At 32.3% G+C, this 19,559-nt stretch overlaps 2 protein-coding genes across 2 annotated transcripts in view; both read left to right on the top strand.

Annotated features, from left to right (window-relative positions):
* The window catches only part of LOC129790342 (clavesin-2-like), an 891,203-nt gene that overhangs the window by 435,289 nt on the left and 436,355 nt on the right, over positions 1-19,559 (top strand). The window lies entirely within an intron of this gene.
* Positions 4,198-6,449, top strand: LOC129790220 (juvenile hormone esterase). The gene is made up of 5 exons (XM_055827613.1): positions 4,198-5,305; positions 5,431-5,609; positions 5,690-5,828; positions 5,989-6,121; positions 6,206-6,449. The coding sequence occupies exons 1-5, from the start codon at positions 4,231-4,233 to the stop codon at positions 6,396-6,398; spliced, it is 1,719 nt and encodes a 572-aa protein (XP_055683588.1). The 5' UTR covers positions 4,198-4,230; the 3' UTR covers positions 6,399-6,449.

Genomic DNA, 19,559 nt, shown 5'->3' with positions numbered 1-19,559 from the left:
CCATTGCCTAGAAGAGTGCACACAATGTGAACTTCAATTTATAATTTATTTGCAATTTATCCTGTTTGCATGAACACACTTCTTCTCATGTGGCTGCATAGGTGCAACGAGAAGGAGTCTCACTGTCAGATAGTCATCAGTCAATTTACACACCTTGGGTACGCGCACGCGTATGTTGCACGTTCACCACCAAAAGAGCTTTGCTTGCAACAATACAATCATTCGCTACGATGTGCCGACATGAATTCACCGACATAATGCACCATGAGCCTTCTTCACCAATGCGCGGTATAAAGAATATATAATTTTTTGTATATCAAGATTGAATCCAAACACCAATGACTTACAAAATGAAGATCGCGCATAGGACGACTTTCTGTGGAATTCAATAATCGGAAATGTGATTTATAGAGAGCACCATGCTAGAGACGCTATATCGTGACCCTTTAATTGATTTCCACCACACGTTCTTCTGAGATTGCGTATGTTTTGCACACAAGAAACATCTTATTTCAATACAGAGAAGAAGTAAGATAGTTTTAGCGGAATATTTTAGAGAAGAAAGTCCCTTAATATTTAATTTTTTTTTCGTCGAAATAAAATTTCTAATTAATTTACTTTTGCATAAATATTTACTCATAAAATGCTCTATTTTGCACATATAAGCGCTCTAGGAAAAAGTACCCAATCGATTACACAGTGACGAATGTTAAAAATATATAATTTTAATGCAAAGTTAGGGGAATAGCTGCATCTGAGTCATCACCTTTCCAAAAATATGCAATATGGTGTTTTAAAAATGTTTTAACCAAAAGCATACCAACATTATATGCAAATTGACATAATTAATGTTGCATGAATTCGCCCAATTTAGTTAATTTTCAACCCTCACCACCCCTTACAAAACGTTATTGTCTAAAGTGTCTCCTGAATTAATTTATTAGGTTTTTTAAACATTTTTTTCTATTTATTAACTTTTGAAATACATTTAAAAAAAAATATTAACTCTTTTTTGTTGCTAGTTTGCTCTTTGTAAGTTTAATATCATCTGCTCAATAATCTTAGAAAAATATTGAAGAGTTATTCGTTAACTTAATTTTAATACTCATTCAGGATATTCAAATAAACGAAAATCAAGGCAGAATACACGGATTTTTACCAAAATGCTCCCTTATTTCACATTATTTTCATTCATTCGTGTAGCGTAATAAATTAATTTGCACGAAACATGAAATATTTATATTTATTTGTATGGACATCTAAGCTTGATTTTTAATTAAGGCCCTCTTGTTGTGTATTAGTGTGAAAATTATTGTTGCAGAAATGGCAAAAATGTTTTGGGTTTACTCAAAAAAAAGGCGCAGATATATTTACGGACCCTTATATATAAATTAAAATTGCGATACATAACATTAAATTTATATCTATTCCAATTCGTTCCACTAGGATCGAAAACGGGGCGAGTTTTTCATAGAATAAGCAAATGCATACAGTGGCATATTGGTGTTGGGTGGCAACATTAGTGGCACATATCAATGATGGTACGTACCTACCTAAAACCAGCACGAGCCATACCAACTGACGATGATACCCGTGCACGTGGTTTACCATTTGCCAGGTGATTATTATTTCCAATTGTGGGGCTTTTCCCATTTTAATGTATCACCATTGCTACACGAGTTGGGTGCTTTATGAGAATTCCCGCGATTGACAGTATAAAGTGGGAAATCTCATTTGCATTCACTGAATGCTAATTTACGTACACATAGCAATCAAGAGCCCTCAACAATTTACTGTCACCCCAAAATTGTTCTTCAAATTGTCCAAAATGATATTCACAACTTAAGGGTGACTTTACGTGGCTATTTGAGGGAGTTCTAGTTCAGTGATTAAAATTTCATCCACAATCCTTAAAACTATATATACTACGGACCTTGACAGACACTCATTTAATGGGGTGTTTAGTAGATTCTGGTGTAGCAATTAAAACAGCTTACTTCTGGACAATCGACAGAAGGGCGTTCAATTTAAATTATGTATCTTCACAGCAGAGATGTTGAAAAAAATATGGTGCAACGGCAGATGATTTTGCAATGTGCTCGAAATTTTTAAGAGCAATTAAATAATTAATTTTCGAATTAGATTTAATGAAAATTTCAAATCATCTTCTTCAATTTGATCAGATATATCGAACCGTATTAAAATATAAAATGCACAAATCGTTTTCTTTCGTTTAAATACTAAAAAATAAATAAATTATACAGCAAATTAGTAATTCACCAATTCGAACAAATAATTAATTTGCAAAAAATATCCCAAAAGCTAAAATTAGGAGTATGAAAAAAAATTTCAGTGATTAATATTCTCACGATAAATTACAATATTCCTTCCCCCTGGCGAGCAATCGAAAGAGCTTGGATTCGAATGCATGAAAGAACACCGAATATAAGAGAGCGCGATAAAGTGGCGCTCCGTGGTTAATAATTATGTTTAACACTATGTGATTTTCAACAGCGATAGCATGAGACGTTTTGTACAAATTGACGTTTTCGCTCCTGTTAAACAATTTTTATGCATGATTCTTATCAATTTGCAAACTTGCAACGCAGCTCTACTATAATTTCAAATATTTTACATTCCTCGCAATGAGGAAAATTGGTACTTTTTTATAATTGAGCTAATTTGTGAGAAGTGTAAGTCAAATCAGAGGGTATGAAGGAGATTCAAGAACAAATATCCCAGAGGCAAAAAGCCATGGAAAAAAATCAAGTTTGTTTTTTCGTCTTAATATTACCATCCTCTCGCGGAGATTGGTGTGAATGTTCCCAGTTTTCTTCGCATTTATAACTTCCCTTGTTCTCTTTCTTCATTCCTTTTCGGGTCTCCAAGAGACTTGTAAAAATATAATTGAGTATAAAATTTTTCACCTTCTTCACACCATACGTCGCCCCAAGGAACTTTTATCGCATTTGTAAAGCCTCTTGGGTAAACACCGGGGCAGTTTAAATTTGCATAAAATGGTGATTAAATTAAAATCATCACTGTGACACTGGAATTTACAATAAAAAAGAGAGATACAGAAGCTGACCAAATAAAATGAAGGATGATTTAACCAATTTATTTTAACTTTATCGAACTGCTGTTTTACGATTTTAACCATAATAATTTTTTTTATTGTCAGAAAGTGGATAATTGAGTGTGAAATATTTATACAATTTGCGTTTGAAAAAAATAAGGTGTGACTTTTATCAGTTTTTTTTTAATCTGATAGTTCTTGTATGTTTAAGAAATATTCGGATAGAAATGACTATTTCTTAAGAAGATTCTTATATCATTTTATTATGCTAATAAAGATTCTAAAATTAGCAAAAAAAAGATTGAGATTTTACCTCCTATTGAGGTATTACTTGTTCTCATGTCTTCTTCTTTACCAAAATATTTTTAAGCGGTAGGTCAGTTTTTCGTTCAATCCATCGATATTTCTCACCTTTTAGCGATCAATATGTGCTAAAAACATAGACCAGAGAAGTCAACTTTATGTGCTAAACATTATGTCATTCATAATTTACTCTTGATGATCAGCAATTCGCAAATATCAAATAATAAAGCAGAAAAAGCGTCATAAAAAACTTGGACTCAAGACTTGTAAACCTTTATTCATTAACTGATTTTAAAATGTTCTCGAAATTACTATAATAGATTTATTTTAGTGAGGATCGGCTAAGATAATTTATTTCTTTTATTCCCCATCATTTCACAAAAGTAATTTTTTCTTCGTTAGAACCTCGGTTAGGTCCATGTATATAGCAAATTTCTAATAATTTATTGGTTTAAAGAATGTTTTTTTTAAGTTTAAGAAAAAAAGGAAAATCCAGATTTATTAAAAAAAAATTAAAACAAAACACAAATTTTCACATGAGATTTTCCAGCCAGCAAGCTTATCGTGAATTTCATCTCATTTGAGAAAAGAGAAAAAAAAGAGAAGGTCAACAAGATAATATGATTAAACTAGTGTTGGTCAGAATATCATTAAAAAAGCTAATGGGGTTTTTTCCGATTGTTTAACTTCTTAGAAATCTTATAGTTGTGACAACATGCCAATGGAGTAATTTATTATTTTATAGGTGTAAAGACTAGAATATTTAGCAGACACATATGGGCTGTGAGATGGAGGTGTGAGACTGTGACTATAAAAACCACACTTTGTTGTTCGATGTGGTATTTAGTACAATGCGATCATTCGTGGGAGAAGCACTCACTATTGCGATTCTGGTGTTTGTTTTGCAATCACGTGAAATAGGCGCTATTGGCGATAGTGAAAATGAGCGAATAATCACGAAAACTGCTCTAGGTGAAATCGCGGGTGTTACGTTGAAGAGTCGTTCCGGTAGTAATTACTACGCATTCCGTGGGATACGCTATGCAAAGCCACCAATTGGAAAGCTACGATTTCAGGCACCAGAAACTATTGATCCATGGACGGAGATCTACGATGCTACGCAAGATGGGCCACAGTGTCCTCAACCGAAAATTACGGATACCGTTCGTGAATCTGAAGATTGCCTAATGTTGAACATCTACACGAAGGAATTATCGAAGAATGGCACAGTTCCAACCGATCTGAAGCCAGTTCTTTTCTACATACACCCTGGAGGATTTTATGCTTCTTCAGGGTTAAGTGCATTGTTCAATGCTGATTATTTAATGGATCATGATGTTGTGTTGGTAACGATCAATTATAGACTCGGTTCATTGGGATACATGAGCACTGGTACTAAAGACAGCCCAGGAAATGCAGGATTTAAGGATCAAGTGGAAGCATTAAAATTTGTCCGAGATCACATTTCCGCCTTTGGCGGGAATCCGAATTCCGTAACCGCTTTGGGGTATAGTGCTGGTGCTCTCAGCATCACCCTTCACATGGTATCACCAATGTCTCAAGGATTATTTCACCGGGCAATAGTAATGAGTGCTTCAGCTACGGGTCAGTGGTCTCCACCGCAACACCAGCTAGAGCTTGCAGAAAAACAGGCGCGTCTCTTCAACTGCACAACAGCTACACCACATGAAATGGTGATGTGTCTTCAGAATGTTGATGCCTTGGAAATGGGCAGAAGACTACCGGAAATGTTTGAATGGGGCAAAGGGAATCCCGTCTTACTATGGAAACCAGTAATTGAACCAGATTTCGGACAGGAACGCTTCCTTACGGAGGATCCAACTATTTCCTATTTAGAAGGACGATATATGAAAGTTCCTGTTATTACGGGAATAACAAAGGATGAATTTGTAACTCTTGCTCATGGTAAGAACAAGAACTACAATTTTTGGTTGGTTTTATTGGTAGGACATTTTAGGGATTTCTTTGTTTTTTTTTTTGAAAATCCTCATTCACATTTAAATATATTAGAATTTTTTTTTTATTATTAGGTGTCTTAAGCAATGATACACTTAAATACGAATTTGATGCAAAATTCAATGAACTTGCACCGATATGTTTTCTATATGAAAGAAATACAGAAAAGTCCAAAAGAATAAGTCAGACTTTGCGGAAAAAATATGTAAATTTTCCTCTAATTAGCGAAACAAGATTACCACAGCTAGGAGAGGTAAGAACTAGCAATAGAGAACTACTATTTCATAAAACTTTTTTTTTGCAATTCATAAAATGAAATTCTTTTATTTTTAGCTTTTTTCCGACAGTACAATCGGGTTCAGTGTCCATAGATTTGCAGAATTAGCCTCACGACACTCCAAGGTTTTCTACTATAAACATACCTTCCGTGGTCGTTACAGCTTCTTCTATTATCCCGAAAGTAAACCCTATGGTAAGTTGTGGAAAACCACAATGAAGAGCTGAAATTCTCTTTGAGTTGTACAACCCATAATACTAACAGTTTAATATGTATGTATATAATGTATACCTATATATTAATTTCTTCTCACATAAGCGTCAAAGTAATGGGGAAAATTTGCATAAATCTTTAGGTGTGGTACACCACGATGACTTGTTATACTTGTTTGGGGTTCCTTTATTAGCACCGACATTTGGTCAGAACGACCCTGAAAATCTTAATGTGGAGCGTATGACGAGAATGTGGACAACTTTTGCGGAAAAAGGGTAATTTATTTACAACCAACCACTAAAATACATGTTGGATTTTTTTTTTGGAAGTAATAATTGTTATTTTTTTTTAACATTCAGGAATCCAAATGATCCCACCGATGAGTACTTGAAGGTACTAAAGTGGACACCTTATTCACCACTTTTGGATAATTATCTCGAAATTGGGAATGAAGAAAATTTTGCAATGAAACAAGGATTGTATGCTGACCGGTATAGCATTTGGGATGAATTATTTCCACTTCCGGTTACAAATAAATCACAACATTTGTAAAGAGATTTTTTAATGTTTTTGGATGATCATTAAAAGAAAGTACTTACACAACTTTTAAAATGTTTTAATTTTGCTGATATTTTGCTCATAAGCTGATAAGTATTGTGCCAAAATTAATTGTTAAATTGATATCTGTTTTTAAACATAGTATTTTAACAAAAATAAATAAAAAGAAAACTTTTTAAAAAAACATCTAACATCATATATTATGGAAGATGTTCAATTTCTATCTCCCCCTAAATTGCATTGGGAAAAAAATAAATAAGCAAAGAGTTGTATTTTTTTTTGGAAACTGTCTTCCATTAAATGTGTAAACTATAGTTGCAGGAAAAAAACATCTGGTGGTTGCAATAAAAGGGCGAGTGAACGACACGCGGTCAATTGTGAGAAATTTCTGCATGTAATCGAATTTTATTGAGTCATTGAGTGGTATAGTCGAGATGTCACGAAGTCTATATCCTAAGCTCTCGCATAAGTATGTTTGTATTACACTGAACCACCTACCCAACGAACGCTGACTTGTACTGCGTGTGAAAGGATAACATTGTTGCTCATTTTTATGTTTTCTGTTTTTGTATAGAAAAAGATTTGAATAATTTTTGTACCAATTGTTTCTTTAAGAAATTCAGTTCTAAGGGTATTTTTTATTGTTTGATCTTTAGACAAAAAAAACGATCTAAAAATCATCTATTCTAACGTACATAGAGGGCTCTAAAAAAATACAAAATACACTAAAAAGTATTTATTTCCACTCAAACAGAGAGAAAAATAAACCACATATGTTTATTAATACTTTTATTTTTATACAAATATTGATCATATGCCTTAAACATTGTACTACATTTTATACATTAATTCACATCTACAAATTCTTCTCAAATTTCCAATGTCATCCGAAGAAAAAAAAACATCATTGATTTCAATTTATCCCAAACGAAGGGACCGAACGGCGTGATCCCTATGAATGTGACCAAAAATGATTTATTGACAGACACTGTGACAATATTTTGGAGGATCTGAAATGTGAAAATAAAAGAAATCCCCTTCGACAATAGGTTATAAACAGGACTCCGAAAAGCCTCTCGACATTGTGAAAATGAGGTTGACTCTATAAATTGAAGGGGTGGAATATGGATGATGGGGTGGAAAGTATAGTATGCAGCATTTTTTTTATTCAGTGTGAACTAAAAGGATCAAGTTAACCCTATTTGATTCCTTGCTTTAGATTTTATCGTCATACCAGAAAAATTATTTTGGTATTATGTACATTTGATTTGCAAATCATATTTTTGGTACATAAATGTGTTAATTCAGTTCCATTCAAATAATAATGTAGTGCCATGCTCATAAATGAGCAACATTTTGAAAAGAACTTACGTTTTCTACGTTTTCAATCTCTACCAAATTTTATTGTGTTTCTTCTATGGCTAGAGAAGGGTTTATAACACTACACATATTATTTATATAGACTTTACGATTGTCGAACTAATTTTAATACAAAAATTAAAAATTTTCATGCAATTCCGTTAAATAAATATCCAAATTTGACCGTAAATTTATCTCCACAAAAAAAAATTTAAATTCTTTATATTCAGGCCAAAATGATTCTATTAACAAAATTGTTTGAACATCCCATAATTTCATATCCTTAAAGATATTTTCCAAAAAAAAATTTAAAAAGAATTAAAACATTCTAGTTGAAGCGGTTGATTAAGAATTTAAATAATTTCAGTAAAGTGATTTTCCGCGCTTTTCCTTGCATTTTCCCTATATTTTCTCCAAAAAATCGTTCTTGTAATAAAATAATAATAATTTATTTAAAAAAAATAATCAATTATTGAGTTTATTGATTCATACTTTGGCATTTCTATACAAAGGGGAATGGAATAGTGACATTTTAGAGACCCCTTTTCCAGTCCTTTTTTGTAACTAAATTTGAAGTATGTTCAATGATATTGTTCCTCCGTGCATTATTTCATTGTTATAGCTGCGACAATTGGCACAGGAGTAGGTCTCGCCGCAATTCAAAGAAATAAGGAAGCAAATTGTATGGCATAGCATTGAAACAGTACGAGTAGTACTCTCCTAAACACACTTCCTGGTGATGCTCTTCAAGATATATGTATATATTCATTTCTAATTGTAAAAATGTTTCAAAATGAAAAATATTCTCACGACATCCGCATACAGTTCTCTCGCATTTTATATTTTGTGGTGAGTGCCCAAGAGTGATCGTATAATGACAATTGGGTATTTAAATTTTATTTGAAATTCCATAACCATAAACTTTAATGTGCTTTCACTGTTATTGATGCAAATGTATTATGTATTTTCCTTTATGATGCCGTATTTTATTAACGTGCAAAATTGAAAAGTTAATTCGTTGCTAATTTATTTATGAGTCTGTAACTATCTATTAAAAATTCTTTATTCAAAGTTTGATTAGAATGTAGCTTGGTTCCAATTTTAGCATGAGTTTATCCCGGTAGCATAAATCGTTAGGGGTGCAAAAATTATAAAAATTTGATCTTTAGGTTTACATAGCGTGTGTTATGTATGCGATAGGTATTAATTTAACAGTAGTAAAAAAAAGACTGTCTAACAATCTCATATTCTCATTGTGGATGTTTTAAAAACTGAAAAGAGATAAATTTGCACACGCCACACACGTACCTCGCTCGCATGTAATATCCATTGTTAGATCCTTTCACGAGGCTGTCTTCTCCCTTTTTATCTTTCACAAAAGTAGACAATAAGGGAAATATCGAATTTCAATTTCTTGTTCTCACTTGTGAAAACCACATATAAAGTTTACACAATCAACTAACAACAAATTGTGCACGCATTGATGATGCTGCATGCCAAAAGAGGGTCCCCTTATGCTCAATTGTTGTGCAAAATTGAATATTTGTGTATTGTTTTCCGCTCTGTTTATCCCCACATTATGATCATTTATTGCACGATAAGAATTTTGAATTTTGAATTTAATTGCAAATGTCAATTTCATACATTTTGCAAAATACAGTGATGCCATACCCTAATCTGCGTATTTATTCTATTACTGGGTGCTCTCTATAAACGCCATTCATTAATCGCAAAAGCAAACACAAACCTTTCCACTCTAAACTCTTATCTCGGGAACCTTGTGTAATATGACCAACAAATTTTGGCAGTGTCATATAGAGGGAAAATCCTTTTTCACTGACACATACGGCCATACACACAAATTCACACAATACAACAAATTCTGGAACACAGAATGAACCGCTCAGAGTGATAAAATCTCTAATTAGGAGATTTTATATGGTGAATGTATTGCTGGTGAGGATATGTAAATTTCCAGAGATACAAAAACTGACTCAAAAACATATAGCAAAGCGTAAATTTCCACTGACATACATATATCTATATTATGTACATACATATAAACATATATAGCATGCACAAAGCGAGCACAAGGAATACAAAGCTGATGAGAATTAAATTACAATTCATGCGACATCAAAAGCTCTTCTCATCATCTCTCCTCTAAAAGACAACAAACAGTGTGTCAGCATGCAAGGAGTATACCATGTAAGTTGGTGTCATCTAATACCTATGTTATGTATGTATGTATGAAACTTTTCTATTTCCTCGTGGAAATGTGTATTAAATAAGTACCGGATGTAACGTTCAGCATCCACGTGACTCACCCCCATATTATTCCGCCTTAACTCCTCAATTGCTGATGTTTGATTCCTTTTTAGGTAAATTAATGAGTTCCGGTTTTAGCCTAAGTTAAAGGGGACTTTCATTTACAAACTTCCGGTTCAAATTTTGCCTTCATCAGGGGCTTAAGAATCTTTAGCAAAAATTGTTTTAGCATTTTTACAAAGTTTTTAACAGTTTAAAATTTAATTTTTTTTTAATTCATTGAATAAATAAAATTGCGTATTGTCCACAGAAAGGCATAAGTTTAGCAGTTTTTCCCGTTGAATTTATTTATCTAAAATCTCTTTCTTCGCTTAAGGGATAAAAAGGTGATGGGAAGAATAATACCTGACACATTTATTTATCATGTGTAGCAATCAGTGACTCCCAAGACCTTCACTGTGAACCCTTGATTAAAGAGAATCACACTTTTTTGTCATTTTTTCTTCACAATTCGTCTTTGATTGAACTGCAGAAACGTATGAGAGCTGAACACAAATTATATTGCAAAGATTACTATCATGACTCTGTTTGTGTGTTAAACAACTAACTGTCTGGCATTTTTATGGTACATTTGAACGAACCTTTTCGCGTTATAAAAGGGTGTTATTCATGAAGAAAGAGTATGATTATGAGTATAATAATAATATGTTCTTTAAGGGTAAAACCCAAAGTTAACACTTTCGATCTCCCCAGGAGGACGTAAAAAACGTAGATTGAATTGAAGATATTAAAATGCTGTTGCATTAGGGACTAAAATCTCGATGGTTTTGTGTGAGATCTAACTTTTTAAGAAGAATGAAAAAAAAGAAACAATCAGAAATCAGAAGAAAATTCTTGTGAAAAAATGAATGGGTAGGCAGGAGTAAAGAGAATTATTAGGTATGTTAAATATTTGATTTTTAATTTTGCTTTGTATTTTTCTTTATTTTTAGGAAATATTGGGCCTAATTCAGGGACCAAGAAACCCTTGAAATCTTTAAATTTTGTACTGAAATTTCAAGATTTCAAGCGAATTTCAAGGGTTTCTTGGTCGCTGAATTAGGCCCATTTTTACAAAATTTATTTAAGATTTTATGACGATCTCGGCATATTTTCGATCTTTGGATTTTTTAAAGTTTTTCCTTATTTGCTACAGTGAGGTCTTGAAACACAGACTGACAATATCTATAACCAGATAGATGTCTTATCTTGGAACACATGCATTAAAAATCAATCGCGAAATCTTCTATCATGCTGTTTTATGTTAAAAAGAAGCGTCATGGTGCCCTATATATATAATAAAACTTTACTAATAAATAAATTCTCAGACAACATGGGGTTTCCTGGCCACCCAGATTGATGCTGTACTACGAAGCAGTACTGTATATATATGTACATTAATATAGATTACAAAATATTTCTCACGAATATTCTGCGGGTGTGGTAACAAACCAAACAGGGACAATATGTTCCTTAATTCACTCACAATTGCTCTTTATATATAAATTTTCCCCTAGTAGGTTGTTATATTCACACCCTCTTATGGACTAAACTGAAAGTCAAAGTGATAAAATGTATCGAAGATTGTTTTGATTGAGATTTTCTCTGATTTAGACGATTTAGACAATTTTGACTTGCTTAACCGAGTTAAAACTCTGGTACCAACTTTATTTCTTTTTTTTTAAAGGTCTAAAATTAAAAACATGTACGCAATGACAGATTGGCATAGGTCTGCCGCATAATATTATGGATCGCATCCCAATCCGCGAAATTTGGTAGTATGACGGTAATATTACTCTGAGCTGGAGTCATTTTACTGTCGTCATTTAGTCATTTCTCAGTCATATGACAGTAATGGGTAATAATATTACGGTAATTTAACGGTCAGAATTACGTCATTTTGTGGTCATAATGACCGGCTCGGATGACTGCGCTAATATACAAAGGGACATACGTTCAATGCAAAATGTATAGGAATATGGTACACGCTACAACGCTACTTATAATGGCGAGCGCTTACCAACTCATACAATGATTTGGTATATCAATAATTAATATAATGGAATTCCTTAATAATTTTTTTCTTGCATTTCCTATCGTACTTTTTTAGTGCAAACGACACTTTACGATAGGAAATTTTCCAGAATATATTAAAATTACAACTCCAAATTAATAAATATAATTTTTTTATATTTTTATTAAAATTTTACTGAAGTTGAAAAATTAAATTTTGTAAATAATATTTTAAACTCATCATGCATGCCAAAATATTCCATACATTTGTTTTTTATGAAGCCTAGAACTCTTAATAAGGCATAATTATAAAACAAAAAATGATTGATTTTTGTTTCAATGAAATCGCCGACATTTTTGCACGATGTTTTCCTAAAATAACAGATATTGTAATTAATCGATTTTTTAAAATAATAAATTACTGGAAAAAACATGTTTAAAAATTATTTAATTAATATTACTCCATATTAAATGGCCAAGATAATTTTATAATAGGGGAGAACGGGGTAATTAAGTCTATTTGCATAAATTCTTATTTGAAGAACTCCCAAAAAGAAAGAACTCTTCCTCGATAAGTCATCTTATTATAGGAAATTTCCTCGCCTACAACTTTGTCTCAGGCCATTTTACCCTATCTCGATGGAAAATAGGGGAACATGGGGCAAAATGTTAGTTTTTTTGGGAGAAACATTTTCCTGATTTTTCTGAAAATATTTGAGTTTTCGCATGACGACTATCGTATAGGAAATTTTTTTTTAGGAAAATTTTTTTTTTGTCTCAGACGATTATTTTCTAACTAGTTCATTTTCCAAACCCTTGCATATTTGCCTGTTCCAAAAATCATGGGGCAAAATGTTAGTTTGCCTTTTTTGTCCTTGAATTTCAATTTTATGAATTTATTTCATCTAGACACTATAAAAGCAATTGATAATAAGATATTTGTGTAACAATTAGAAAATTTTTTAAATAAAAAAAACACAGAAAATAAAAAAATGAAAAATTTACGAAATTGCACTTTTTATTTTTTAAGAGATTAAATATTAGTAATAGCGAGTAATATAACATGCTAAATTATAAGTAATAAGTGTGCTGACTGGAAAAAAATAAAATAATTAAACAAAAAAAAAGTAACAGCCTTAAGAACGGTTTCTTACATTTACCCCAAGTGGTACTTTTTAGTGTCAGTGTTCTACGGGAAAAGTCGGAAAATTTTTTCGGAAAATTTAGACTAAGTTCTTGTTAAGCAATAGTTACTCTATCTAAAAATGCATTTGGACCAAAAAAATTACAAAGAAATACGCCAAAACACGATATTGAAATGAAAGGTCAAAGTAACTTTGAAATTAGAAAAATTTGTTTTTAAATAAATCCCAAAATATTGGATCAATTATTATAAAAATTTATAGGATTAGTTAGAGTTATAAAAGGTACCTTTTGACTAAATTAGAACAATTACGAAATAGTATTTACTGAGATATTGGAGATGTGTTGTCTTAACTTTCTAACATTTTGCCCTGGTCCCCCTATAAGTTTTCGAACTTTTCCTCGACTTTGGATTTTTTTTTTTGAAAAACGGCGGGTTTTAGTCAGCAGAGTTAGGCTTATTGAGATTCTTGCTATTAACTTTCTCTTCTTTTTTTTTATTTTAAATTTTTACGGCTGTTGGATTCCTTCCGGATCCATATAGCCAATGCTGCTAACTTAAAAATAACTCAAAATGAAGTAGATTCACTTCGCTTTAATTTCATATTGCGTTTTTTTTTTTGGCAAAATGTATGATTTTATAGTCAAAAATTTCTGAAAAGCCGATTCATTTTTTGCACATTAAAAATAATTTTAGAAAATTTGCTCGTAATTACGGTAAAGTTTGTCGTATTTAAACGTGAAACCTGCGGTATTTCTTAAGAGTTTTGTTAAAATAAACTACTACTTTACTTAAATATTTTTACTAAATTTTTAATTCAGAGTTTAGTTTTGTCCTACACTTCAACGGAACCCTTTTAGAAAAAATTAACAAAATTTTAGTCTTTTTGAAGACAAATTTCCTGTAAATTGAGGAAAATAATTTATTTTCATCGAAAAAAGCACGAAAACTAATTTCTATTCGCAGTGATTCATAATTCTTATATCTTATATGTTGTCAGTCGAAATAACACCGCGATCGAGACAAAATCAAATGTTGTTTCGCTCTCGCTTTTTATGGGAAAAGAATAATATCATGCTGATCTATCTATCTTTTATCTTCTATATAATAAAGAAAGGTCTGTTTGTTGGTGATGAAATTTGGTACAGAGGCTCCTAATAACAGGCGGTTTCAGATGGCCGTATTCATTTTCTCCCCAAAGCAAGGGTAGCAGGTAGCCGCCATATAAACTATATATATTCTCCACTGGAATATTCAATTTTTTTGCCCAGTGATACGCGAGAATCCGGACGTCTCTTGGATGAAGCCCATAGTAGTAGCGAGAGCACTTTTTCATATAATCTTCTAGAGCCTCTTCTTGGGGTTTGGTAAACACGATTTTTCTTCCAGCTTTTTAATAATCAGGGAAGCGTTTGGAGCTTCTTGAACCTGTCGGAAATAACGCCGGAGAGATGTTCGAGGAACGCCGAAGTGTTTTGCCGCAGTTTGGATTTTCCAACCACTCCTCACAGCCTGGATAGCCCCCTTGAGCTTCTCATGGTCGAGTTTTTGTAGTTTTCGCTGATAGTGTCGGGCCATTTGAAGGAATTCAACACAACGTCACTCTGTCAGATTTATATGAAAATTTAGGGTTAAAAATAAGTTAGGTTAAGGGCAGAAAGCCGATTATAAACGAATAATAACGAGTGAAACTTCGTTTTAGTTACTTCCGCCTACTTCATCAACATATTCAACGAATAAAAATAATAGTGCACTTTATAAGAAAATATGATTTTTAAAAGGAATTTAGTGTCGTTTTGAAAAAATAATGTATTAAGGATTATTTTCGTAAAATTCTAAGTAACGTAAGTCAAAAACATTAAGATGATGAACCGCGAATATCAGTTTTAATTCAATTGAAAAATTCTTCATTTTTTAATTTCAAAAATATCTTTTTTTTAATAATCTCAAATATTTATTATGACTAATTAAGTGGAAACCAATCAGAAACCAATTACACATTATCCAAAATAATGATTAAGAAATGAAGACTTTTGTTTTGCCCAGAAAATCAAGTGGCCAAATTGCCCTTCCAAAGTGACCAAATTACCCGTACATAGGTTTATTTGGCCACTCTTGCAAAGGTTTAGGGAAATGGAAAATTCAATCATTTCTCTTCGAGATAGAGAAAAGTGTTATATGGGGAAATTGTAGGCCAGTAAATTTCCTACAAAATAGTGTTAAAGAATTTTTCTTGTAACGCCGTATGTGTGTAATAGATTCCATAATGTACAAAAGTGGCCAAATTACCCCGTCCTCCCCTACCTATTAAAAAAAAGGTTAAAATTAGAATGAATGACTTAAATTAACCCTAATTAATTTTAATTTGATCAAACTTACTGTCACTTTTTTCTTTATTACAATTATTTTGCCCAATATTACCTACACTTTTACCAAAATTACTGATTTTTTGTCCAATATTACCGAAACTTTTATCAAGAAACTGACTGTTTTGCCAAAACTACCGACAAAAACAATTATTCCTTTTTTTGGAGGTTCTGAGCAGAGATTTACAGGTACATGGAAAGATTTCATCTATTCCAAAACAAATTTTGCAAAAAGAAGAAACCATTGTCATACAATATTTCCGGCGGAAAATAAAAAAATTCGCAAAAAATGCATGAAAAAAATGCATATGGGGGATAGCTACCTGAAGGGGGACTTGGGGGAAAAATTAAATACGTCCATCTGAAACCGAAATTTTCATCATGATCGATCAAACGTAGATTTGTATAGTCGTACAATAAGGACGATTACCAACAGACTTTTTTATTATACAAAAATTATAGATATAAAAAGTAATAATTATTTATGAATGATATTTTTCAAAGATATAAATTCTTTTTATTTTTTTTAATTTTTGGAAATTTCCAAAAATATAGGAAAAATAAAATTTTAATGGTCAACAAAAGAATCATAGAAGGTGTAGCAGGCTTATCCTTATTGTTTTTCTACTGACATTTGTGAGGTTATGGTTGCATTTTTTGTTGAGCAATTTAACCGGATTTTTTCTTTAGAGGCACTGAATTCTTAATTCCAAAGTCTTTCTATGCATCTAAAGCTTATGTAAAGCGCATAAATTAGGCAAATTCCTCCCTTTATTTTATAGGGAAATTATGTTTTGATAGTTTGCAGCGGGAGTCATAATTCCTGTAATAATGACCGTAATATGACCGGCGCGCATATTACTCACGCGACTCCCGCAGTAAAAATCCAGTAATTCTTCGTAGTCGCTATAACGTTAAAATTACCAGGTCAAATTACTGTCAGATGACTATACTAATAACCAGTAACAATTACAGAGTCAAATTACCGTCAGATGACAGTAACATTTTGAAAGTAAAAATTACTTCGTAATAATAACGTCCTGATGTAGTAATTGTGACTCATTCCAAAAACTATAGTTATTTTGCAGTAATATGACAGTAATTTTCTTCAGTCCTGGCAACGTTACATTTATGACCGTCATATTACCGTATTATTACGAATTTAGTCATATTTTGCGGATTGGGATGGTATGAAAATATATAATCACCATGACACCAGAAGCGCTTAATCACGAATCGACACCCTCTTGCCCAAAAAGAATTTTTATTGGGGGTATTTTTACTTTTTGAATATAAAATTAACTCTAAAAGCTATCATTAATTGGTTTGACGCCTCATCAAAATAATTTCTCCTCTCGGTCAGGCATCATCTTTTTACAGTCTACCGATTTTATATCCAACATAGAGGGTCGCGAGGGTAAAAGGGCGCGAGGGTAAAAATAGTGTTAGTCATTTAAAAATTCCGAAATTCATTTTTATCGTTAGGGTTAGGGGTGAATAAAAATGCACGCAAATACCATATGTAGCGTGTTTACATTATGCTCGAAATATATTGAATCCAGCTGATCTATGGGGGTCTCTTGAAAAAAAAATGTCATGCCTGCTAGTATTGGTTACTATAAAAATTCTAAGAATTGTTTCAGCGAATGTTGATGCTCTATGAATATGTAGCATAATCTTTATAAGACTTTAGGGTGAGAAAATTTTATAGAATTACAAAAGATTTTAGAATCATAAATTAATAAGGTAAAGTTAGTATTTTTTTTGATTCTATAATTTAAAAAGTATGAGATATTCAGTCCAATTCAGCGACTAAGAAATTCTTGACATTTCAAAAATTTCTTCTGAAATTTCAAAGATTTCAAGGATTTCTTGTTCGCTAAATACGACCCATTGCCCTCAAATCTATGAAAAAGCAATTAAAGGAAATACTTCTAAATAAACCAATAAATTAATTTACAACACCCCAACACCGTATGTTATGTTGCAGAATATTAAATTGCAAAACTAACTTAATGTTCTCTTCTCTATATAAATAATGTACATGTCTACGTATTTTCATCTCCCCCTTTGAAAGATCAGCAGATATGCCAGACGAGATGATGCCAATCATTGATGAAACAAATGTGAAATGACACGAGCTCGTTTACTCGTGAAACAGTGGATATTTAAAAGTCCATCCACAGCATACCGAAAAGTTGAACGATATGTACAAGTGGGACGCTTATATTATAACAAAATGATACAATTGCTATAACATATGGCAAAATGGGGTAAAAGACAGAATATCTATGCATACATACACTACTCGCGAAAAGTTTCCGGGCAAGGCTAAAATGGGATATTTTTGAAGGCAAAATTCAAATGGCTATATCTTCGGCTGTGGTTAACCGATTTCAAAAAATTTACCAGTTTTGGAAAGGTACATTTCTCACCTTTCCAAACCTGGTAAATTTTTGAAAATTGGTCAATCCGTTCGCTTTTGGCAGCCATTTTGGTAAAACTAGGTAGAAGATACTTTTTTCAATATTTTACAATTTTTCACTTTGACCCCTTGCATCTTGGCCGTTAGTGCACCGATTTTGATGAATAGAGTATCGTTGGAAAGGTAATTTAATTCCCTTTCCAAATCTGATAAATTTTCGAAAATCGGTCAAGCGGTTCAGTCGTGACAGCCATTCTAGTGAACCATAGTGAAAAATTACACTTTCGAGTATATCTCAGCCTGTGGTTGACCGATTTGAACAAACTCAGATTCAAATGGTAGCTAATCATGTCCCCTAACTTTCAAAAAAAATTTCATCCCGATCGGTCACGTGGTTCTTTTTTAATGTTTTTTTATGTGATACCCTTATGTTACAAATAGGGTACCCTAACTTCAGGCGTTGACCATTTAATTTTTATAAGTTACACTTGGTCCAAATTTCATCAAAATTAAAAGTAGACATTATTATCTAACTTTTAAAAAAAATTTCACTCAAATCCATCAAGGGGTTCTCCTGTAATGTCATTTTTTGTGGAACTATGACCCATTTTTGCTTTAAAATTTGATATTTCGACTCAACCAATTTACGGCCCCTGGAGTGTAATTTGACTCAAATCCTTGTTAAATCGGCTTAAAAATGTTAGTAATGGTGTTTTGGACCTTGTTTTGACTCATTTTTTTCAATTTAATTGAAAAATAATTTTGACGATTTTTCGCCCAAAATCTTAATATTAGTCACCTCAAGAGCCACATTATGACTATTAGCAGATTTCAAGTTATAAATTTAATAATTTTATTTAATTTCAAATCATATTGGCATAACAATATAAAATAAGGTCAACAACGTTTGTTTAAAGATTTTGAGTACAACTTGGGTTATCATTTGGTAGGGGAGGAGGGGTTAGAACGGTTGAGAGACAAAAATCGCGTATAGCTTCACAAAAAATGACATTACAGGAGAACCCCTTGATGGATTTGAGTGAATTTTTTTTTAAAAGTTAGATAATAATGTCTACTTTTAATTTTGATGAAATTTGGGCCAAGTGTAACTTATAAAAATTAAATGGTCAGCGCCTGAAGTTAGGGTACCCTATTTGTAACATAAGGGTATCACATAAAAAAACATTAAAAAAGAACCACGTGACCGATCGGGATGAAATTTTTTTTGAAAGTTAGGGGACATGATTAGCTACCATTTGAATCCGAGTTTGTTCAAATCGGTCAACCACAGGCTGAGATATACTCGAAAGTGTATTTTTTCACTATGGTTCACTAGAATGGCTGTCACGACTGAACCGCTTGACCGATTTTCGAAAATTTATCAGATTTGGAAAGGGAATTAAATTACCTTTCCAACGATACTCTATTCATCAAAATCGGTGCACTAGCGGCCGAGATGCAAGGGGTCAAAGTGAAAAATTGTAAAATATTGAAAAAAGTATCTTCTACCTAGTTTTACCAAAATGGCTGCCAAAAGCGAA

Source organism: Lutzomyia longipalpis, chromosome 2, assembly GCF_024334085.1.
Source record: "Lutzomyia longipalpis isolate SR_M1_2022 chromosome 2, ASM2433408v1".
Lineage (NCBI taxonomy): Eukaryota > Metazoa > Arthropoda > Insecta > Diptera > Psychodidae > Lutzomyia > Lutzomyia longipalpis.
Note: the sequence above shows the minus strand (reverse complement) of the source record. Positions and strands in the feature narration are given on the sequence as shown.